At 43.3% G+C, this 23,692-nt stretch overlaps 1 protein-coding gene across 4 annotated transcripts in view; it reads left to right on the top strand.

Annotated features, from left to right (window-relative positions):
- trit1 (tRNA isopentenyltransferase 1) overlaps positions 1-18,573 on the top strand; it is a 47,601-nt gene extending 29,028 nt beyond the window's left edge. For all 4 annotated transcript variants that reach the window (XM_060847130.1, XM_060847131.1, XM_060847132.1 and 1 more), the window contains exons 9-11: positions 2,497-2,606; positions 11,236-11,353; positions 15,469-18,573. In XM_060847130.1, coding sequence (XP_060703113.1) covers positions 2,497-2,606; positions 11,236-11,353; positions 15,469-15,584 — 344 coding nt within the window. In that variant the 3' untranslated portion in view covers positions 15,585-18,573. The remainder of the gene's footprint in view (positions 1-2,496; positions 2,607-11,235; positions 11,354-15,468) is intronic.
- Positions 18,574-23,692: the final 5,119 nt, after the last annotated feature.

Below are 23,692 nucleotides of genomic sequence, written 5' to 3' on the forward strand. Positions count from 1 at the left end.
GTGCCTTCATATGACCTTGAAACCTTAGTTCTGACCTCACTACACTCAACCTCCTGATACTCAATCTACAGTTTAGGTTCCCAGCCCCTTGCTGAATTAGTTTAAACCCACCCAAAGAGCATTAGCAAATTCCCCCCCCCCCCCCACCCAAGGATATTGGTACCCCTCTGGTTCAGGTGAAGACCATCCCGTTTGTAAAGGTCCCATCTACCCCAGAAAGAGCCCCAATTAACCAGGAATCCAAAACCTTCCCTTCTGCAGCATCCCTGTAGCCACGTGTTTAACTCCTCTCTCTCCTTATTCCTCGCCTTGCTAGCATGTGGCACAGGCAACAAACCAGAGGAAACAACTCTGTTTTCGTTCTAAGCTTCCACTCTAGCCCCCTGAATTTCTGCTTTACATCCCATCTCTTTTCCTATCTATGTCGTTGGTGCCTGTGTGGACCACAACTTGGGGGTGTTACCCCTACCCCTCAAGGATCCCGGAAACACAATCAGAGACATCACGGACTCTGGCACATGGGAAGCAACACATCAACTGTCGAGTCTCTCTTGTTTTCACAGAAACTCTAGTAAATTTGCAGATGACACTAAAGTTGGTGAAGTTGTGGATAGTGCCGAAGGATGTTGCAGGTTACAGAGGGACATGGATAAGCTGCAGAGAGGTGGCAAATGGGGATTAATGTGGAAAAGTGTGAGGTGATTCAATTTGGAAAGAGTAACAGGAATACAGAGTACTGGGCTACTGGTAAGATTCTTGGTAGTGTAGATGAGCAGAGAAATCTCGGTGTTCGTGTACATAGATCCCTGAAAGTTGCCACCCAGGTTGATCAGGTTGTTAAGAAAACAGACGGTGTACTAGATTTTATTGGAAAAGGGAATGAGTTTCAGAGCCATGAGGTCATGTTGCAGCTATACAAAACTCCGGTGCAGCCACACTTGGAATACTGTGTACAGTTCTGGTCTCCATATTTTGGGAAGGATGTGGAAGTATTGGAAAAGGTGCAGAGGGATTTACCAGGATGTTGCCTAGTATGGAGGGAAGGTCTTATTAGGAAAGGCTGAAGGACTTGAGGCTGTTTAGAGAGAAGAAGGTTGAGAGGTGACTTAATAGAGACATACAAGATAATCAGAGGGTTAGATAGGGTGGTCATCAAGAGCCTTTTTCCTAGAATGGTGATGGCTATCACGAGGGGACATGGATTTTAAATTGATTGGTGATGGATATGGACAGATGTCAGAGAGTAGAAGGGGTATGGAATATCCTGCCTGCAACAGTAGTAGACTCGCCAACTTGTGTGGTGCTGGGAAAGCACAGCAGGCCAGACAGCATCCGAGGCGCAGGAGAATCGACGTTTTGGGCATAAGCCCTTCATCACCGATTCCTGATGAAGGGTTTATGTTGAAACCTTGGTTCTCTTGCTCCTTGGATGCTGCCTGGCCTGCTGCACTTTCCTAGCACCACACTCTTGACTCTGAATTCCAGCATCTGAAGCCCTCACTTTCTCCTCTCCAACTTTAACGTCATTTAAATGGTCGTTGGATAACCATGTGCGTAATAATGGAATTGTGTAGGTTAGATGGGCTTCAGATTGATGCCCCAGGTCGGCACAACATCAAGCGCTGTAATGTTCTGTTCTATATTTGGTAGATGGAACAGACGTGCCCATTGTCCAAAAGAAATATATCCTTCTAAAATGCAAGAATAGGAGAGCCGTAATGAAACAGTGGGTGAAGAAAATATTAAAATCAGAAATAAAATTGAAATTAATGACAGATAGTTTAGATGTACAAAGTTTGGATAGTGTAGATGTACAAAGTTTGGATAGTGTAGATGTACAAAGGGACCTCAGTGACCTTGTTAAGTTGCTGAAGACTGACAGGCAGTTGCAATGAGCAATTCAGAAGGCTAATGGGATATTAACCTTTTAAGACAAGAGGATTTGAGTACAGGAGTAGTGAAGTCTTACTTCAGTTGTATAGGAGCTTGAATAGAGTAGTGTGTGCAGTTTTGATCTTTTTATCTCCGGGAAGGTATTATTGCCACAGAGGGAGATTCACCAGACTTGATGGTTCGCCTGGTTGGTACATCGAGAACATGGGGACAGAGTTTAAAAATAAGGGGGATGTCACTTAGTCCAAGGTGAGAAGAAATGTTTTTACTTGGAGGTTATGAACCTATGGAATTCTCTACCTGTAATAGCTATGGGAGCTCTTTTTATGAGTATTTTTAATGTAGAGATTGATAGATTTGTGATTGCCAGTGACATATAGATTTATGCAGACAGTGAGGTAAAAGACATTGAAGTGTTCAATCAGTCATGGTCATATTGAATGGGAGAGCGGACTCGATGGGCTGAATGGTCTACTCCTGTGTTCTTCAGATTAGCAACTGGAAAGGACAAATGTAAAACTAACAAACACTAGCCTTGAGATGCCTGTCCCATGAGATGACTACAGACATTCTATAATTACTTTGTGTGATTTTGTTTCCAAGGGCAAGGAACTAATGTTCCTCCAGTGTATGGTCTGGATGTGACTGATGTGAGCCAATGGGAGGAAACCATTCTGCATCCTGCACTGCAAATCCTTGAGTGCTGCTTAAAGGTACATGGCATAGGAGGGTGTTGTTTGATGAGCAAAGGGCAAAGCATTCCACATGTTCTTGCCTCAACTGTTTAAACTCTGAACATGAAGTAGGTTAGCTGTTTTACAGGATGTCCAAGAATGTAGGGAGGCTGTGGAGAAGGTAGCACTGACAGGGAATACTTGCGGACACAGAGATGAGCTCAAGTGTGTATACTTCAACGCAAGGAGTATCAGAAATAAGGTGGGTGAACTTAACGTGTGGATCGGTACTTGGGACTACGATGTTATGGCCATCACGGAAACATGGATAGAAGAGGGACAGGAATGGTTGTTGGAGGTTCCTGGTTACAGATATTTCAGTAAGATTGGGGGAGTGGTAAAAAAGGAGGGGGGGGGTGTGGTGTTGCTAATTAGAAATGGTATGATTGCTGCAGATAGGCAGTTCGAGGGGGATCTGCCTTTGGAGGCAGTATGGGCTGAAGTCAGAAATAGGAAAGGAGCAGTCACCTTGTTGGGTGTTTACTATAGGCCCCCCAATAGCAGCAGAGATGTGGAGAAACAGATTGGGAAACAGATTTTGGAAAGGTGCAGAAGCCACTGGGTAGTAGTCATAGGCGATTTCAACTTCCCAAATATTGATTGGAAGCTCTTTAGATCAAGTAGATTGGACGGGGCGGTGTTTGTGCAGTGTGTCCAGGAAACATTTCTAACTCAGTATGTAGATTGTCCAACCAGAGGGGACGCCATATTGGATCTGGTACTTGGTAACGAACCGGGACAAGTGATGGGCTTGTTTGTTGGTGAGCATTTTGGTGATGGTGACCACAATTCTGTGACTTTCACCTTGGTTATGGAGAGAGAGAGGTGCATGCAACAGGGCAGGTTTACAATTGGGGGAAGGGTAAATATGATGCTGCAAGACAGGATCTGAGGAGCATAAGTTGGGAGCATAGGCTGTCAGGGAAGGATGTCATTGAAATGTGGAACTTTTTCAAGGAACAGATACGACGTGACCTTGATATGTATGTACCTGTCAGGCAGGAAAGAGATGGTCGTGTGAGGGAACCTTGGTTGACGAGGGAGGTTGAGTGTCTTGTAAGGAGGAAGAAGGAGGTTTACATAAGGTTGAGGAAACAAGGTTCAGACAGAGTGTTGGAGGGATACAGGATAGCCAGGAGGGAGCTGAAGAAAGGGATTAGGAGAGCTAAGAGAGGGCATGAAAAATCTTTGGCTGGTAGGATCACGGTGGCACAGTGGTTAGCACTGCTGCCTCACAGCGCCACGGACCTGGGTTCAATTCCCGCCTCAGGCGACTGACTGTGTGGAGTTTGCACGTTCTCCCCGTGTCTGCGTGGGTTTCCTCCGGGTGCTCCGGTTTCCTCCCACAGTCCAAAGATGTGCGGGTCAGGTGAATTGGCCATGCTAAATTGCCCCTAGTGTTAGTTAAGGGGTAAATGTAGGGGTATGGGTGGGTTTCGCTTCGGCGGGTCGGTGTGGACTTGTTGGGCCGAAGGGCCTGTTTCCACACTGTAAGTAATCTAATCTAATAACCCCAAGGTCTTTTATGTGTATGTGAGAAACATGAGAATGATGAGAACGAGGATAGGTCCGATCAAGGACAGTAGTGGGAGACTGTGTATTGAGTCGGAAGAGATAGGAGAGGTCTTGAATGAGTACTTTTCTTCAGTATTTACAAATGAGAGGGACCGTATTGTCAAAGCGGAGAGTATGAAACGGACTGGTAAGCTAGAGGAGATAGTTGTTAGGAAGGAAGATGTGTTGGGCATTTTGAAAAACTTGAGGATAGACAAGTCTCCCGGGCCTGACGGGATATATCCTAGGATTATGTGGGAAGCAAGAGAGGAAACTGCAGAGCCGTTGGCAATGATCTTTTCGTCTTCACTGTCAATGGGGGTGGTACCAAGGGACTGGAGAGTGGTGAATGTTGTGCCCCTGTTCAAAAAAGGGAATTGGGATAACCCTGGGAAGTACAGGCCAGTTAGTCTTACTTCGGTGGTAGGCAAAGTAATGGAAAGGGTACTGAGGGATAGGATTTATGAGTATCTGGAAAGACGCTGCTTGATTAGGGACAGCCAGCACGGATTTGTGAGGGGTAGGTCTTGCTTTACAAGTCTTAGTAAATTCTTTGAGGAGGTGACCAAGCATGTGGATGAGGGTAGAGCAGTGGATGTAGTGTACATGGATTTTAATAAGGCATTTGATAAGGTTCCCCATGGTAGACTTATGCGGAAAGTCAGGAGGCATGAGATAGTGGGAAGTTTGGCCAGTTGGATAGAGAACTGGCTAACCGGTCGAAGTCAGAGTGGTGGTAGATGGTAAATATTCAGCCTGGAGCCCAGTTACAAGTGGAGTTCCTCAGGGATCAGTTCTGGGTCCTCTGCAGTTTATAATTTTTATTATTGACTTGGATGAGGGAGTTAAAGGGCGTGTCAGTAAATTTGCAGATGATACGAAGATTGGTGGAGTTGTGGATAGCGAGGAGGGCTGTTGTCGGCTGCAAAGGGACTTAGATATGATGCAGAGCTGGGCTGAGGAGTGGCAGATGGAGTTCAACCCTGTCAAGTGTGAGGTTGTCCATTTTGGAAGGACAAATAAGAATGCGGAATACAGGGTTGACAGTAGGGTTCTTAGTAAGGTGGAGGAGCAGAGGGATCTTGGGGTCTATGTTCATAGCTCTTTGAAAGTTGCCACTCAGGTGGATAGAGCTTGTAAGAAGGCCTATGGTGTATTAGTGTTCATTAGCAGAGGGGGTGAATTCAAGAGTCATGAGGTGATGTTGCAGCTGTACAGGACCTTGGTAAGGCCACAGTTGGAGTACTTTGTGCAATTCTGGTCGCCCCATTTTAGGAAAGATGTGGAAGCTTTGGAGAGGGTGCAGAGGAGATCTACCAGGATGTTGCCTGGAATGGAGAATAGATCGTACGAGGATAGGTTGAGAGTGCTAGGCTTTTTCTCATTGGAACAGCAAAGGATGAGGGGTGACTTGATAGAGGTTTATATGATGATCAGGGGAATAGATAGAGTGGACAGTCAGAGACTTTTTCACCGGGTACAACAGAGTGTTACAAGGGGATATAAATTTAAGGTGAAGGGTGTAAGGTATAGGGGGGATGTCAGGGGTAGGTTCTTTACCCAGAGAGTGGTGGGGGCATGGAATGCGCTGCCTGTGGGAGTGGCAGAGTCAGAATCATTGGTGACCTTTAATTGGATAGGTACATGGATGGGTGCTTAAGCTAGGACATATGTTCGGCACAACATCATGGGCCGACGGGCCTGTTCTGTGCTGTATCGTTCTATGTTCAATGAACCTTCATCATCTGCTGTAACTGCTGATTCTCTCGGCAGCAAGACGTATTGAAGTAGAAAGTAATGAAAGCTGCGGGCCTGCAAAATCAAAAATAAAGAATTAAATGTGAGAAGGAAACAAATTCATAAAAAAGCCACACTCTCATTATCTATGCGTCCTGGGTCTAGTGCACTCAGCTGACAGTTAAAACTCTAAAGTCCAGAACATACTTGATCGTAAGAACCAGGAGCAGGAGTAGGTCGTCTGGCCCTTCTGGCTGATCTTTTTGTAGACTGAGCTCCACTTACCCACACTCTCACCATATCCCTTAATTCCTTTATTGTTCAAAAAAGATCTATCTTAGCTTTAAAAATGTTTACCAAAGTAGTGTCAATCACTTCACTGGGCAGGAACTTCCGTAGATTCAAAACATTCTGGGTGAAGAAGTTCCTTCTCAATTCAGTCCTAAATCTGCTTCCCCCCCCCCAATTTTTAGGCTGTGCCCTCTTCTCCTAGTTTCACCTGCTATTGGAAACATCCTCTCTACATCTATCTTATCTATTCCCTTCATAATTTTATATGTTTCCATAAGAATTCCCACCCCGCCCATTCTCCTGAATTCCAATGAATATAATCCCAGTCTACTCAGTCTCTCCTTATAAGCCAACCCCCTCAACTCCAGAATCAACCTAGTGAAGGGCCCTGGTGAGACCACACCTGGAGTACTGTGTGCAGTTCGGGTCTCCAAATGTGAGGAAAGACATCCTGGCTATTGAGGGAGTGCAGCGTAGGTTCACGAGGTCAATTCCTGGAATGTCGGGACTGTCTTATGTTGAAAGATTGGAGTGACTGGGCTTGTATATCCCTGAATTTAGAAGGATGAGAGGGGATCTGATTGAGACGAATAAGATTACTAAAGGATTGGACACTGTGGAGGTAGGAAGCATGTTTCTGCTGATGGCTGAGTCCCGAACCAGAGGACACAGTTTAAAAATAAGGGGTAGGCCATTTAGAACAGAGTTAAGGAGAAACTTCTTCACCCAGAGAGTGGTGAGTGTGGAATGCTCTGCCCCAGAAGGCTGTGGAGGCCAAGTCTCTGGATACTTTCAAGAAAGAGTTGGATAGAGCTCTTAAGGATAGTGGAATCAAGGATTATGGGAATAAGGCAGGAACAGGATACTGATTGAGGATGATCAGCCATGATCATAATGAATGGTGGTGCTGGCTCGAAGGGCAGAATGGTCTACTCCTTCATCTATTGTCTACTGAACCTCCTCTGCAGCCCCTCCAGTGCCAGTGTGTCCTTTCTCAAGTCAGAAGACCAAAACTGCACACAGTCCTCCAGGGTATGGCCTCACCAGCACCTTGTACAGCTGTGACATGACCTCCCTGCTTTTAGACTTAATCCCTTCAGCAATGAAGGACAAAATTCCATTTGCCTTCCTAATTACTTGTTGTACCTACGGATCTACTTTCTGTGATTCATGCACAAGGACACCCTGGTCTCTCTGCAAGTCAGCAAGCTGCAACTTTTTACTGTTCAAGAAATAGTCCTTTTTACTGTTACTCCGACCAAAATGGATGACTTCACATTTATTAACATTGTATTCCATCTGCCAGAGCTTTGCCCACTCACTTTCCTCTGCAAAGTTTCCCAGCCCTCTGCACACTTTGCTCTGCCACTCATTTTAGTGTCATCTGCAAACTTTGACACACTACACATGGTCCCCAACTCCAAATCATTTACATAAATTGTGAATAATTATGGTCCCAACACTGATCCCTGAGGCACACCACTAGTCACTGATTGCCAACCAGAAAGGCACTCGTTTATCCCCACTCTTTGCAAAGTTGAGAGATCAATTTTGACCTGTCCGTTAAAAGTGCTGCATCAATGGCAGAGCCTTAGGGAAAGCAGCAAATTGGTACAGCTCATTTCTAGCAGAAAAGAACCAACAAAGATCTTTGTCCACTGGTTTATTTGAGCGTACGCAAGGGGATCGCATATACCTGAAGATGACATACAAATTCCCACAATCAGTTATATTTTTTCAGTAAACCTAGGTCATTTACATTAATATAATTACGGACTGACCCAGGTTATGGTCATTCAGTAATACAGTTTGCATTGTTACACAGTGAACATTCTCATGGATGCACTCGAACCTCCTACTCTGCTGCCCCCTGCAGAAATAGCTTCTGGCTGCAGCTGTCTCCCACAGACTGTTCTGTGTTTTTCAACATTTGCCCTTCCATCTCCTCTCTCATACTCTTAACACCAAGGTTTGGCCTGGACCCATTCAGGTGAAGAAAAAAAATCAAGATTTAGAGGACTTCTTTTTAATTATTTATTGTAGCCTTGATAGACTTAGAAAAAGCAGCACTTTGCACTCCTTTATTTAAATCAATATTGTACTTAAAAACACTGTTCCCATAGCTTTCTAAACTATACTCAGGCTGTTAACCTTTGACTTGCTGCTTCTGAAATGTGAACGTTCCTTAGCATCATTGCCCATTTTACCTCTTCTTGAAGTTATTTTCAGAGAAACTGTATATTATACAATGCTGCTTTGTCCTTGCTTGTTGATTGTTACCTATTACTGTTAAATTTCTAATGCTGTCTACCATCGATGGTCTTTCACCTTGTTGCTTAACAAGGATCTATTTACCTCTGCCTTTACAAATATTTAAGGACTCTATTTTCACCATCTTTTCTGGAGGAGAGTCCCAAAGAGTCACAAGTCTCAACACTATTTGCATAATCTCTGTTGTAAATGGGAAACCCTTGATATTTGATTCTCCCATAAGAGAAAAATCTTCTCCACATGTATGGTGTCAAGACCCCTCAGGATCCTAAAGAAGTCTTGTATGGAATATAATATTGGCTAAACTGTTCTCGTGCATTAATTCCCAGATAATTTCATGGAAATGGAATCTTTCAGCCCCTCATTCAGTCCACCCACTGAATTCTTCCCCTAACCTGTTCCTCTGCCATTTGCTCATAATTCAACTTTCAAACTCCTCTGTTGTAAGCTCGCTGTTTAATTATTCTTTTTCTGTTTTCTTGAATTAGTAGTACATCTCTCTGCCTACAAAGTCCTGAGATGTGCAGGCTAGGTGGACTGGCCATGCTAAATGGCTCATGGTACCCAAGGATGTGTAGGTTAGGTGGATTGGCCGTGGGAAATGCAGGATTACAAGGAATAAAGTTAGTGGGGGGGGGGGTCATGGTTCTGAATATACTACTCTTCCAAGGGTCCGTGCAGACCCGGTGGGCTAAGTGGCCTGCTCCTGCACTGTAGGGATTTAATGATTCTATGAATTAACTCATTATTTTCCAGTTGTGCATTTTTACATTTCAATCTTCCCTGGTTACTTGTCTTCAGCACCCTGTATTTAATATTTATATCACTTTAAATATACATTAAATCTACCTATCCAATAACACCCTTAGCCTGAGGCCCTGTCAGTCCCCTTGGTTAGATGTAAAGAGATCTATTGGTACTATTCAAAGAAAAGAAGGGAATGTCTCTGGTGTTCTGGTCAATATTTATTCCTGAATCAATATCACAAACAACCGAGAACAGTAGATGCTGGAAATCTGAAACACAAACAAATTGCTGGAGAAACTCAGCAGATCTGACAGCATCTGTGCAGAGAAACAGAGTTAATATTTTGAGTGCATTGGCCCTTCTTCAGAACAATTGAAGCGTCAGTGGAGTTGAAGCGTTAACTCTTCATGAATGCTGCCTGACCTGCTGAGTTTCTCCAGCAATTCCTGTTTTTGTTTCATCTGGTTATTAGCAGGATTGTGACAGCCAGCTGTGTTCAAATTAACTGCTGCACTTCCCGCACTGCAGGAGTGACTATATTTCAGGAGACCTCCTGTTGTAGTGAAAGGCACTATGTCAATGCAAGCTTTTCATTCTCTAAATATTACAGCTGTTCCCTGACTCAGCTCATAGAATTGTACTGAAAGAGGCCATTTGGTCCAGTGTATCTGGGCTGACCATGTGAAGGGAAATTCATTTAATTGTATTTAGCCCATCTTGCCAAATAGCCATGCACACTGTTCCTTTTCAATAATAATTCAATTCCCTTTTGAAATCCTCGATGGAACCTCAGGCAGTACACTCCAGATGGTAATCATTCACTGCAGTGAAAACCATTTCCTCCTGCTTGCATTGATCTTATTTTCCTAATTAGTTTAAACCTGAGCATTGAGTCCTCAGTACTCCCACCCATAGAAATAGTTTCTCTCCACCTACTGGATCCAGACCCCTCCATCAAACCCCCTCTGAACCTCCACCTTGTCTGCTCCAAGGCAAACAGTGCCAATGCCTCCAAACTATCCATGCAACTGAAATCTCTCATCCCTGAAGCCAGTCTTGGTGATTCTTTTCTGCTCTCTGTCTAATGACTTTATTTCTTTCACAAAGTGCAGTGTCCAGAACTAGACGCCATATTCACAAGCTAAGGCTGAACCAGTATATGTAAAAATTTATCATCACTTGATTTGTTTCTGTTGGTGAAGCCCAGAATATCATATGATTTATTAACCACTGTCTCAACCTGTGGTGCGTTCTCTGTAATCAGTTACAGACTCTATAGAACCCTTAATGTCTCTATAGACTATTAATGTCTCAGTTTGATGAACACTGGTAGTTTTATAAGATGCTGTGTTTGATGTAGTTCCTCTGGTGTTGTCATTTCTGATGATGTCACTTTAAAAGGTTATTTTTGTCCTTTTTTTGAGAGAGGTTGTAAACCAGAGGTACCAAGTTGTCTCAAAGAACGTGAACAATTTGTAAGGCCTTGGGGGTTTTCTTAAGTTAGAATAATGGAAGCAGGCTGGATGTGGTCAGCTCTCAGACCAGGATTTCTAATTTTTTGTTTAGTTTTGAGTAGAAGCTTTAGTGAGTGTCTCCTACTGCTACTTCCTCCAAATTTTCTCTTGATATTTTTTTCCTCTTTGATTGAAGAACTGCATGTGAGCATCATTTGAATTTTCCTTTTTGCCAAGTGTTGTATTTATGGCATGTTACTGTATTGGAGCAGTTAATTAGTAATGGGTACTGTATCTATTATTCGGCTAAGCTGTTCCAATGGTTAAGGTATTATAAATTCTTCTTACTTTTATTTGTATTTTAACTATAGTGTTTAAATAAATTGTGTTTTGCTTAATGTCGAGTAGTTTGACTAGTTGCATTACATCTGAAACACAGCATTTTACATTTTCTTTTAAAATAAGAAAAAGTTAGGGTCTAGGCTACCTTCTTAAAATAGTTTGAGGGGGTCTAGTCTGGTACATAACACAGTTCACATTCTGTTTGTTTTCAGGGAGAAGAGCCCCCAGTGCTGCCTTTAACCATGGAATATGACCAAAATGAGGAGAAGAGGAAACGACGCGTATGTGAATTGTGTGACAAGATCATCCTGGGTGACCGGGAATGGAAGGGTAAGGATTAGTGGTTACTGTGTCTCAAAGTGAATGGGCAGAGTTGAGGGTATAAGGGGACAGTCTCTTTATCTCTCTGGTAGAACATTGAGTGGAGACAATCTAGTAACACTATCGTCTGATTTTGAATCCATGTAGATTAGGAATAATTGGTGGTCTTATTAATCTGTTTTCTCTCTGACCAATGTTCATTCTTTCTTTAAATGAATTAAGGAGTTGCAGATGCTGGAAATCTGAAATAAAAACAGAAATAGCTGGAGAAACACAGCAAGTCTGGCAGCATCTGTGGATAGTAAACAGTTAACATTTCCAACTGAAGTCGGTTCAGTGGACTCTCAATATTAACTCTGTTTTCTCTCACTGTGGGCGGCAGGGTGGCACAGTGGTTAGCACTGCTGCCTCACAGCGCCTGAAACCCGGGTTCAATTCCCGACTCAGGCGACTGACTGTGTGGAGTTTGCACGTTCTCCCTGTGTCTGCGTGGGTTTCCTCCGGGTGCTCCGGTTTCCTCCCACAGTCCAAACATGTGCGGGTCAGGTGAATTGGCCATGCTAAATTGCCCGTAGTGTTAGGTAGGGGGTAAATGTAGGGGTATGGGTGGGTTGCGCTTCGGCGGGTCGGTGTGGACTTGTTGGGCTGAAGGGCCTGTTTCCACACTGTAAGTCTAATCTAGTCTAATCCAGTTATTTCTGTTTTTATTTCATTATTTCCTTGGTGTTTTGGCTAATATGTATATGGGGTTAGAAAGTGAGTCTAGAGGCAGACTAGAAGGCTTCTTTCCCTGAAAACAAAAGGAACAACACTCAAACAGAATGTGAACTGTGTTATGTACCAGACCAGACCCCCTCAAAGTATTTTAAGAAGGTAGCCTAGACCCTAACTTTTTGTTATTTTAAAGGAAAATATGAAGTGCTGTCTTCTAGCTAGTCAAACTACTCAACACAGCTAGTCAAACTACTCCACATTAAAGGCAGACTAGAAAGTCGTGAGTCTACTTCATCCTATTGACATCCAGGCTGCGTGGCAAACTTCCAACAGAGAGGAGTCAATAGTGTATTGGAAAATGGATTGTGGTCACTTCCCATTTCCTAGATCCTGGCAGTAATTGACCTCAGTATCAGCCTACATGCCAGTTCCCAACATAACTGACCTAACTTGTCCCAGATTGGCAATGGGCAAGAACCCAGTCTGAATTGTTGACTTAATTGTTGAGAAAATCTCAGTGCTACAATGACATCTTTCATTTACCTAGTGGCTTTAATGTCAAGTAGTTTGACATGTACTGGTTTTTCATAGAGTCGGAGAGATGTACAGCATGGAAACAGACCCTTTGGTCCAACCCATCCATGCCGACCAGATATCCCAACCCAATCTAGTCCCACCTGCCAGCACCCGGCCCATATCCCTCCAAACTCTTCCTATTCATATACCCATCCAAATACCTCTTAAATGTTGCAATTATGTTAACCTCCACCACTTCCTCTGGCAGCTCATTCCATATACATATCACTCTCTGCGTGAAATTGTTGCCCCTTAGGTCTCTTTTATATCTTTCCCCTCTCACCCTAAACCTATGCCCTCTAGTTCTGGACTCCCGATCCCGGGGAAAAGACTTTGTCTATTTATCCTATCCATGCCCCTCATAATTTTGTAAACCTCTTTAAGGTCACCCCTCAGCCTCCGATGCTCCAGGGAAAACAGCCCCAGCCTGTTCAGCCTCTCTCTGTAGCTCAAATCCTCCAACCCTGGCAACATCCTTGTAAATCTTTTCTGAACCATTTCAAGTTTCACAACATCCTTCCAATAGGAAGGAGACAGAATTGCACGCAATATTCCAACAGTGACCTAACCAATGTCCTGTACAGCCACAACATGACCTCCCAACTCCTGTACTCAATATCTGACCAATAAAAGAAAGCATACCAAACGCCTTCTTCACCACCTTATTTACCTGCGATTCCACTTTCAAGAAGCTATGAACCTGCACTCCAAAGTCTCTTTGTCCAGCAACATTCCCTAGGACCTTACCATTAAGTGTATAAGTCCTGCTAAGATTTGCTTTCCCAAAATGCAGCACCTCGCATTTATCTAAATTAAACTCCATCTGCCACTTCTCAGCCCATTGCCCATCTGGTCAAGATCCTGTTGTAATCTGAGGTAACCCTCTTTGCTGTCCTCTACACCTCCAATTTTGGTGTCATCTGCAAACTTACTAACTGTACCTCTTATGCTCACATCCAAATCATTTATGTAAATGACAAAAGCTAGAGGACCCAGCACCAATCCTTGTGGCGCTCCACTGTCACAGGCCTCCAATCTGAAAAACAACCCTCCACCACCACCCTCTGTCTTCTACCTTTGAGCCAGTTTAGTAACATTTAGTAACATATCAAAGTGTGCTTGGCAAGAGTATCCTGAAATAGAATATCACACTTAGCCACTGGAATAGACGACCAAATATGAGATTTTAAGGTGAAGTTAGAGTGATAGAGATGTATAACATGGAAACAGACCCTTCACTCCAACTCATCCATGCTGACCAGATATCCTAACCTAATCTAGCTCCATTTGCCAGCACTTGGCCCATATCTCTCTAAACCCTTCCTATTCACATACCATCCAGATGCCTTTTAAATGCTGTAATTGCATCAGCCTCCACCACTTCCTCTGGCAACTCATTCCGTACACGTACCGCCCTCTGTGTGAAAAAGTTGCCCCTGAGGTCTCTCTTTTATATCTTTCCCCTCTCATCCTAGGGATTCTGGGTAATCCAAGATGGAGAATGGAAAAACAATTGTGGCTGTAAGAGCTGCTTTTTTTTTTGAGGTATTTTGAGGTAAGTTAGCGAGAGAGAAGGAGGGATAGATTCAAGGAGTTAAATCCAGAGCTTAAGGCCTTGATAACTAAATGTACAGCTGACAGTGGAATGATTTAAATCAGCAGTGTGTAAAAAATTAGAGGAGCAAATATCCGCTTTCTAAAGTTAGAGAAGATTACAGAAGGGAAGATGTGACGTTATGGAAGGATTTTTTTTAAAAAAAGATTGATAAGATTTTTTAAATGCGGCTTTATGGACTGGGACCCACAGTAGGCCATCAGGTATAGGGATGGTGGGTAAACGTTTGGCACAAGTTTGTATAGAGAAGCAGATGCTCACATGACTCAAGATTATGAGGGGTAGAATATGGGAAACCAAGCAGGAGAGCATGGGAAGGGTCAAATCTGGAGGTGACTCATGAGGGATCAGCAACAAATAAGGTGGCACAGATCAGGCTGGGCAGTGTGATCAGTGCTGGGTTACTTACTGCTTGTGATACATATAAATAATGTACTTGAGTCTATGAGAGTGCAAGCATGTGCATGTGGTGGAAAAATTCAGCAGGTCTAGCAGCAGGGCGCAGAATGGTGGCACAGTGGTTAGCACTGCTGCCTCACAGCACCAGGGTCCCAGGTTCAATTCCTGCCTCGGGCAACTCTGTGTGGAGTTTGCACATTCTCCCCGTGTCTGCGTGGGTTTCCTCCGGGTGCTCCGGCTTCGTCCCACAGTCTACAGATGTGCGGGTCAGGTGAATTGGTCATGTTAAATTGCCTGTAGTGTTCGGTAAAGGGGTAGATGTAGGGGAATGGGTCTGGGCGGGTTGCACTTCGGCAGGTCGGTGTGGACTTGTTGGGCCGAAGGGCCTGTTTCCACACTGAGTAATCTAATCTAATCTGTGGAGAGCAATCAGAGTTAATGTTTCTGATCCAGTGACAACTCCTCAGAACATCAACTCTCCACAGACCCTGCCGGACCTGCTGAGCCTTTCCAGCAACTTTTGTTTTGGTTTCTGATTTCCAGCATCAGCAATTCTTTCAGTTCTAATTTATATAATCTCTCCTCATGTTTTCACTCTTGAAGTCTAGTCATCACTTCTTGTAAACGTACATTGTACTCCCTCCAAGACCTAGATATCCTTCCAGAGATTTGGTTCCCAGATCTGCCCTCAGTACTCCAAGTCAGATCTAACCAGGTTTTATACATCCAATCTGGGTTTCAGCATGTCTTGCCTGTTAAGGTGAGGTTATTGTGAATTAAAGTTTCCAGACTTGCTAATATTTGTTTGTTTATCTTTCAGCTCACTTAAAATCCAAGAATCATCAGTACCATTTAAAGAGGAAGAAGAGAACTGAGGCACAGTTAAATACACAAAACTGTCCGGACAGCAGCAAAAATATCCCACAAGAAGTGTAGACTCTGCCACTGTGTGCAAATGTGTCACAATTTTTCTTGGGATATGATGGGACTGATCTGGATGGTAATAGGCACTGGCTGAGCTATGGCTGTGTGCTGTGACTTACTGTTAAGTTAATGCAGCATAGCTCTTTATGAACTGGAGACACTGATGTCTCTGTAGCTCTCTGTTTACTGCTGGTGTTCTCCATGGTTTGAAAAGTAATTGATTTCAGATTTGTTTCTAAGTGGTGTGCAGTCAGAACTTCCTGGTGGTAGGAAGATTTCATGATTTTATTGAAATTTGGGGACTTGTGACTTGGATTTGAACATATGTGTGGAGGTTTTGCCACGCTGTGACTGCACCCCATGGTCAAATAGTCCCCTCTCTCTATCTCCAATGTTGGTATGACTAATAAACCAAAAGGGTTCAAAGAAAATTAAAAGTAAATAATAGTTTTTAAAAAAACAGTGATTTTTCTGTTGTCTTTGCTCCCAGTAATGGAGATTAATCTTTAGTTGACAACTTTAATCTGATGACAGGCAGTAGGTATTGGTAAATATGATCATAATTCAATTGTATTTAAAGAAGTCATGGAAAAAGACAAAGTTACAGCAAGAGTAAAATTGTTAGATTGGGAGAAAAACTGACTTAGAGTGTGGGCGTTTAATTTGACCAAAGTGAAGAGGAAGTAGTCACTTGACAGCAAATCAGTAATATATTGAAGTAGGAGACGGAATAAGAAGCAGAACAGATTGGTTTCTCAAAGAAAACGGGTGCCTTCCCTGAATCTGAATAGTTACTGCACACCAGCCCCACACTGTTGCAAACACTAACACACAATAGAAAGAGTGTCATCTGTTATCTTACCCCAAGAGAAAATATCACCATATAAAATAATTAATTTTACATGGAAATCATTTCTGTCTCAATAAATCTGTGAGATTTGACATGGCCATTAATTCCACCCAATGTGCTGTTACATTTCCAATCTAAATTGAATACATTTCCACACATTGCAGGGTAACAGGCATTGTCAATTACCATATTGAATATTATCCTGTCAATTGCATGGGGAGCACAGAGGGACACATCCTGGAGAATAGGCCTAGAGAACAAATCCCTGATGGCAAATCTGGAAAGTCATTTTTAGATTAGATTACTTACAGTGTGGAAACAGGCCCTTCGGCCCAACAAGTCCACACCAACCCGCCGAAGCGCAACCCACCCATACCCCTACATATACCCCTTACCTAACACTAGGGGCAATTTAGCATGGCCAATTCACCTGGCCCGCACATCTTTGTGACTGTGGGAGGAAACCGGAGCACCCGGAGGAAACCCACGCAGACACGGGGAGAACGTGCAAACTCCACACAGACAGTCGCCTGAGGCGGGAATTGAACCCAGGTCCCTGGCACTGTGAGGCAGCAGTGCTAACCACTGTGCCACCGTGCTGCCCGTCATTGTGACAGCTGACCTATGTTCTTATGGCTGAACTCAAAATATCGTCTTGTTCCAGATGGAGAGATTACAATCGCTCTGAATGAATTGGTTTTGTTATTGCACCACGTTTTTTTCAGAAATATCCAACTGTACAGTTTGTAACAATTGACAGCAGTTTTTCATTATGTACAGGAATAGGGTTTTGCTCTGTTCCAGTTTGGTGCTGTATATGCTGACTGTGCTGTTAGCCACGCAGACTGAGCCCATTCCAGACAGTTCACTTACAAAGCTATTCAAAGGTGAATCATGACTGTTTTATATCCTGCTGGGTAGCCCAGCTCTGCTTTTGAGACTGTGCCCCTAGATTCACAGATAATATGGAGCAGCAGCAGTTAAAACATTATTTATATTCAATCCATGCCTTTGAATTTTGCCAATAAATCAGCTTGGGCCTCACTTTTCCTTGTGGACTCAAAACTTAAAAATCCTGTGGCAGGATTCTCAAAATGGTGATTTGGAATTTTGGCATCAGTTCTTGCTCAAATGTTTCCTGAATAAACAACTTCAACAAGTTAACTCTGTTCCTGCCACATCAGTGTGTTGTATCTGATTATTATTGCTACTCTCTCACTCTCACTTTCCAGCTTTTCACACCTTATCTCTGAGTGTCACTTGGTAAGCTCCTCCCTTTCCAAGTGTTGGAAGGAAAGGAAGAACACAAGTATTTATTTATTTATTTGGAATCTTTCGTGACCTCAGGGCATCCCAGAGCGTCTCCAGCCCAATGAGGTACCATTAAAGGGCAGCCACTGTCGTAAATGTACAAAATACCGCAACCAATTCACACACAGCAAGGCCCCATCAACAATCTAATAAAAATAAGACAATCTGTTTTTATCAAGTTTATTGTGGAATAAATATTGGACAGGGCCCTGGGGAGAACTCTCATGCTCATCTTTAAAATGACACTATGGTAATATTTACATCCACCTGACAGGAAAGATGGGGATCATCCTGATGGGCTATTAATATAAGAATCATTGTTTTGACTGGAATTCTATTCTGTTCTCTTTGAATATACAAAGCATTGGTTCATTTGTTGGAGAGTCATTCAAATTGACTTCAATCAACTCTAAGCACTATCCCTGCAAGTCAAACTCTGTTCTGTTCGCAGAAGGTATGGATAGAGTTGATGGTAGTTGTTTTTCCCTAAGATGGGGGAGCTCAAGACTTGGGGGCACATTTTTCAGGTAAGAGGAGAGAGATTTAAACAAGACATTAGATGCAAATTTTTTACACAGAGGGTGGTTCACGTGTGGAATGAACTTCCTGAGGAAATGGTGGATGTTGGTACAATTACGATGTTTCTAAAAGACATTTTGATGAATACATGAATAGGAAAAGTTTGGAGAGATATGAGCCAGGGGCTGGCAGGTGACACTAGCTTAGTTTGGGATTATACTCGGCATTAACTGGTTGGACCTTAGAGACTGTTTCCGTGTTGTATGACTCTATGACGAAGAACACTACCAAATAAACTAGAAAAACAACTTGTGGACTGATTGCATTTTGTACATATCAATATGTGAACATATGTGTGTACCTCTGTTGTTCTGGGTGTCAATCTGTATATGGTTGTCTCAAGTAGGAATGTGTGTGAATTGCACCTCTTTTGCCTGAATCACTCCCTGTGTGTGTAGTTTTATGTTTCTCTGTTTCTCTCTCTCTCTCTCTCTCTCTCTCTCTCAAGCTCGTCTCTTTCTGTTGTCTGTGAATATGTTGCTTTGTTGGCAGTCTGATGAAGTGGGCTGTGAAGAGGACATAAGGCAGCTACAAAGGAATACAGGTAGGTGATGTGAGTGGGCAAAGAACTGGCAAATGGAGTACAAAGTGGGAAATTATCAATTATGACAAAGAATAAGAAAGAAGCAGATTATTTAAATGATGAGAAGTTGCAGAGCTCTGAGATGCAGATGGATCTGGGTGTCCTTGTGCATGGATCTCAGAAGGTTAGTATGCAGACCATTGAATCATTAGTTCCCATTTTACACCATTGGTCAAAATGAAAGCTCCCCCTTCAGAATTGAACAAGACATTAAGTATCTAAATATCAGTTTCCTCCATTCAGATAATGGCCTTGACATAGAAGAAGCCACATCAAATGCAATTGATTTTGTGCATATTTTGACAGTTGCTCCAGCCCTGAACCCATCATAGTCCACCCTTCCATTACCCCTTTCCTCCCTGTTTCTGCTTACCATTTGTACCATCTTGCTTCCTTCCTTTTTACTGCTCACGATTAATCAACGTCTTAAACCCTAATCCTTCATCACGTATTGTCTTTCTGACTCTCCTGAGGCTGATCCAGCTTTGATGCTGTCTGTGATTAGACTACAGCTGCCCTCCAGGCCTCTCTTGCGATTCTCTGAAGAGCTGACCAAGGCGACAGCACTAATTGCCTCGACCCAGTCACTTCCTCCTCGACTGCTGGCCAGCGGAGGTCTCAGCTCTCCATCCTCCTGCCCATTCTCTCTCCATGCTCCCAGCTTTGGTCCTGGATCAGCACTCACTCCATTGTCCCACACCTCCATCCCGAATGTGCCCTCGTGCTAAGTGGGTGTGTGCTGACTGTGGGTGGTAGCATTTACACCACGCCCATGACTGTGGTATGACTGAGTGACGAATGAAGCTTTCCCTCTCGGACTATTTTTACATTCCTCACCCTGGTCAAACACCATTGTGCTAGTGCAGTCCCTATCTCTACATCTTCATCTGGCTCCCTCCTCTGACAGTTTCATGAGCATCACACTCTATGCCTGATTCTTGTTCAAAATCCTGAGTTGCTGAATCACCCGTTTTCCCACTGTGGTAAATTCTTGACTTTCATTGTTCAGCCATTTCTCTGAGAGATTGTTCTGGAGAATATGGTTTCAAATCCCACAATGTTAGTTGGTGAAATATAGACTCTATAAAAATCAGGAAGTGAGAAAGCTGGCCTAGTGGTAATTGTGTAACCACTGTCAACTGTTGCAAAAGCCCAACTGCTTCATTAATGCCCTTTAGGAAAGAAATCTGTCAACCTTCCCTGGTCTGACCCATATGTGACTCCAGACCCACAGCAACGTGTTTGACTCTTAACTGCCCCCTGGGTTATTATGGGTGGGCAACAATGTTGGCACCAACACGTCACTTGAATGATTTTTTTAAATTGAGAGACTTGGAGAGATGGAGGAATTCTGGGAGCCAATCCCACAGCTTAATGCCTGGGTAGCTGAAGGGACAGCTAGGATAGAATTACAATCTAGTATTCTCGAAAAGCTGGAGTTAGGAGAGGACAGAGATTACGTGTGAAAACAAGAATGTGAAGTTTAAAATTGAGCCAGTGTCTGTCAGTGAACACTGGGGCATTATATGAGGATCAAACTTGTTTAGAACATAGAACAGCGCAGGCCCTTCGGCCCTGGTCTTTTCTACTATTCTAAGATCAGACTAACCTACATACCGTTCATGGGAAGCCTTCAGAACGAGAATCCAGAGAAAGTATATTCCTGTCAGGATGAAAGGAAAGGTTGGTAGGTATAGGGAATGCTGGATGACTAAAGAAATTGAGAGTTTGGTTAAGGAAAAGAAGGAAGCATATGTAAGGTAAGCACAGGATAGATTGAGTGAATCCTTAGACGGATATAAAGGCAGTAGGAGTATACTTAAGAGGGACATCAGGCGGGTGAAAAGGGGACATGAGATAGCTTTGGCAAATAGAAATAAGGAGAATCCAAATGGTTTTTACAAACATCTTAAGGACAAATGGGTAACTAGGGAGAGAATAGGGCCCCTCAAAGATCAACAAGGCGGCCTTTGTGTGGAGCCACAGAAAATGGTGGCGATACTAAATGAATATTTTGCATTAGTATTTACTGTGGAAAAGGGTATGGAAGATAAAGACTATAGGGAAATAGATGGTGACACCTTGCAAAATGTCCAGATTACAGAGGAGGAACTGCTGGACGTCTTGAAATGCATAAAGGTGGAAAAATCCCCAGGACCTGATCAGATGTATCCTTGAACTCTGGGAAGCAAGAGAAGTGATTGCTGGGCCTCTTGCTGAGATATTTGTATCGTTGATAGTCACAGGTGAGAGGCCGGAAGACTGGAGGTTGGCTAACGTGGTGCCACTGTTTAAGAAAGGTGGTAAGGACAGGCCAGGGAACTATAGACCAGTGAGCCTGATGTCAGTGGTGGGCAAGGTGTTGGAGAGAATCCTGAGGAACAGGATATACATGTATTTGGAAAGGCAAGGCAAATTCTAGCAGGACTTACACACTTAATGGTAAGGTCCTAGGGAATGTTGCAGAACAAAGAGACTTTGGAGTGCAAGTTCATAGCTCCTTGAAATTAGAGTCGCAGGTAGATAGGAGAATGAAGAATACATTTGTTATGTTTTATTTTTATTGGTCAGAGTATTGAGTACAGGAGTTAGGAGGTCATGTTGCGGCTGTACTGGACATTGGTTAGGCCACTGTTGGAATATTGTTTGCAATTCTGGTCTCCTTCCTATTGGAAAGATGTTGTAAAACCTGAAAGGGTTCAGAAAAGATTTACAAGGATGTTGCCAGGGTTCAAGGAATTGAACTATAAAGAGACGCTGAACAGGCTGGTGCTGCTTTCCCTGGAGCGTCGGAGGCTAGGGGTGACCTTATAGAGGTTTACAAAATTATGATGGGCTAAATAGACAAATGGGCTAAATAGATAGGATAAATAGACAAAATCTTTTCCCTGGGGTCAGGGAGTCCAGAACTAAAGGACATAGGTTTAGGGTGAGGGGGAAAGATATAAAAGAGATCTGAGGGGCAACTTTTTCACGCAGAGGATGGTACGTGTATGGAATGAGCTGCCAGAGGATGTAGTGGAGGCTGGTACAATTGCAGCATTTAAGAGGCATTTGGAGGGATATGGGCTGGGTGCTGGCAGGTGGGGCTAGATTGTGTTGGGATATTTGGTCAGCATGGCCGGGTTGAAACGAAGGGTCTGTTTCCATGCTGTACATCTCAATGACTCTATAGCTCTAAGACATATAGCAGCATCCTGGTACATCTCCTCTGCACCCTCTCTAAAGCTTCCACATCCTTCCTATAATGAGGTGACCAGAACTGAACACAATATTCTAAGTGTGGTCTAACCAGGGCTCTACAGAGCTGCAGCATAACCTCACTGCTCTTAAACTCAATCCCCAGCTAATGAAAGCCAACAGACCATATGCCTTCTTAACAACCCTATCAACATGAGTGGAAACTTTGAGGGATCTATGGACATGGACCCCAAGATCCCTCTGTTCTTCCACACTGCCAAGAATTCTGCCTTTAACTCTAATCTGCATTCAGATTTGACCTTGCAAAAATAATCACTTTATTCTTTTCTAGGTTGAACTCCGTCTGCCACTTCTCAGCCCAGCTCTGCATCTTGTCAATGTCCTGTTGCAACCTACAACAGCCCTCCACACTGTCCACAACTCCACCAACCTACGTATCATTGGCAAACTTACCCACCCTTCCACTTCCTTATCCAAGTCATTTATAAAAGTCACAAAGAGCAGAGGCCCCATAACTGATACATGTCAAACACCACTGGTCACCAAGCACCAGGTTGAATACTTTCCACCTACTACCACCCTCTGTCTTGTTTGGGCTAGCCAATTCTGTATCCAGACAGACAGGTTTCCCTATATCCCATTCCTCCTTACTTTCTGAGCCTACTATGGGTACCCTATCAAACGCTTTGCTAAAATTCATGTATACCACATCCTCTGCTCCACCTTCATCTATGTGTTTTGTCACATTCTCAACGAATTTAATAAGGCTTGCGAGGCATGACCTGCCCCTCACAAAGCCATGTTGACTATCTCTAATCATTGTATGCTTTTCCAAATATTCATAAATCTTGTCTCTCAGAATCCTCTCCAATAATCTGCCCACCACCGATAAGACTGACTGGTCTGTAATTCCCAGGATTGTCCCTATTCCCTTTTTTGAACAAGGGAATAACATTTGCTACCTTCCAATCATCTGATACTACTCCAATAGACATTAAGAACACAGAGATCGCCAAAGGTGCAGTAACCTCTTCCCTCACTTCCTGTAGTGACCTTGGGTATTGATTTCGCTGCTTCTTGGATGCTGCCTGAACTGCTGTGCTCTTTCAGCACCTCTAATCCGGAACTTGGGTATATCCCGTCTGGTCGAGTGTATTTTTAAAGTCCCTATTCGAGACGGCTCAGGGAATCCCTGATGGACTCGATCTGTCAGCCTCCCTAGGTTCATCCTGGAGATCGTACTGTGTGGTAGTCTGGAATATAAAACTCTTATAGACAGTTTAGTTTAAATTATTACCTTTATTTACCAATGGCATCAATGTTACACTATGACATAGATACCTACAGGCCCGGCTTGGGCTAAGGTTTTAAAACCATGAGCAGAGTAACAGTGCCAGCTCTTACAGTTAAGGGCTCTCTCAGGCTACACACCTCATTGCTGCAAACAGGCTGTCTTTATACAGAAACTGGTATTAAAATTACAAAAAAAACACATGTCCTTAATCAGATAAAGCAGCAATAAGATGGCAAAAGTTTGCAGAGGAAGAGAAACTCATTGATAGGTCTGAGTATGCTTGACTAATTAAGCTACATTCA

The sequence above is a fragment of the Hemiscyllium ocellatum genome, chromosome 30 (assembly GCF_020745735.1).
Source record: "Hemiscyllium ocellatum isolate sHemOce1 chromosome 30, sHemOce1.pat.X.cur, whole genome shotgun sequence".
Lineage (NCBI taxonomy): Eukaryota > Metazoa > Chordata > Chondrichthyes > Orectolobiformes > Hemiscylliidae > Hemiscyllium > Hemiscyllium ocellatum.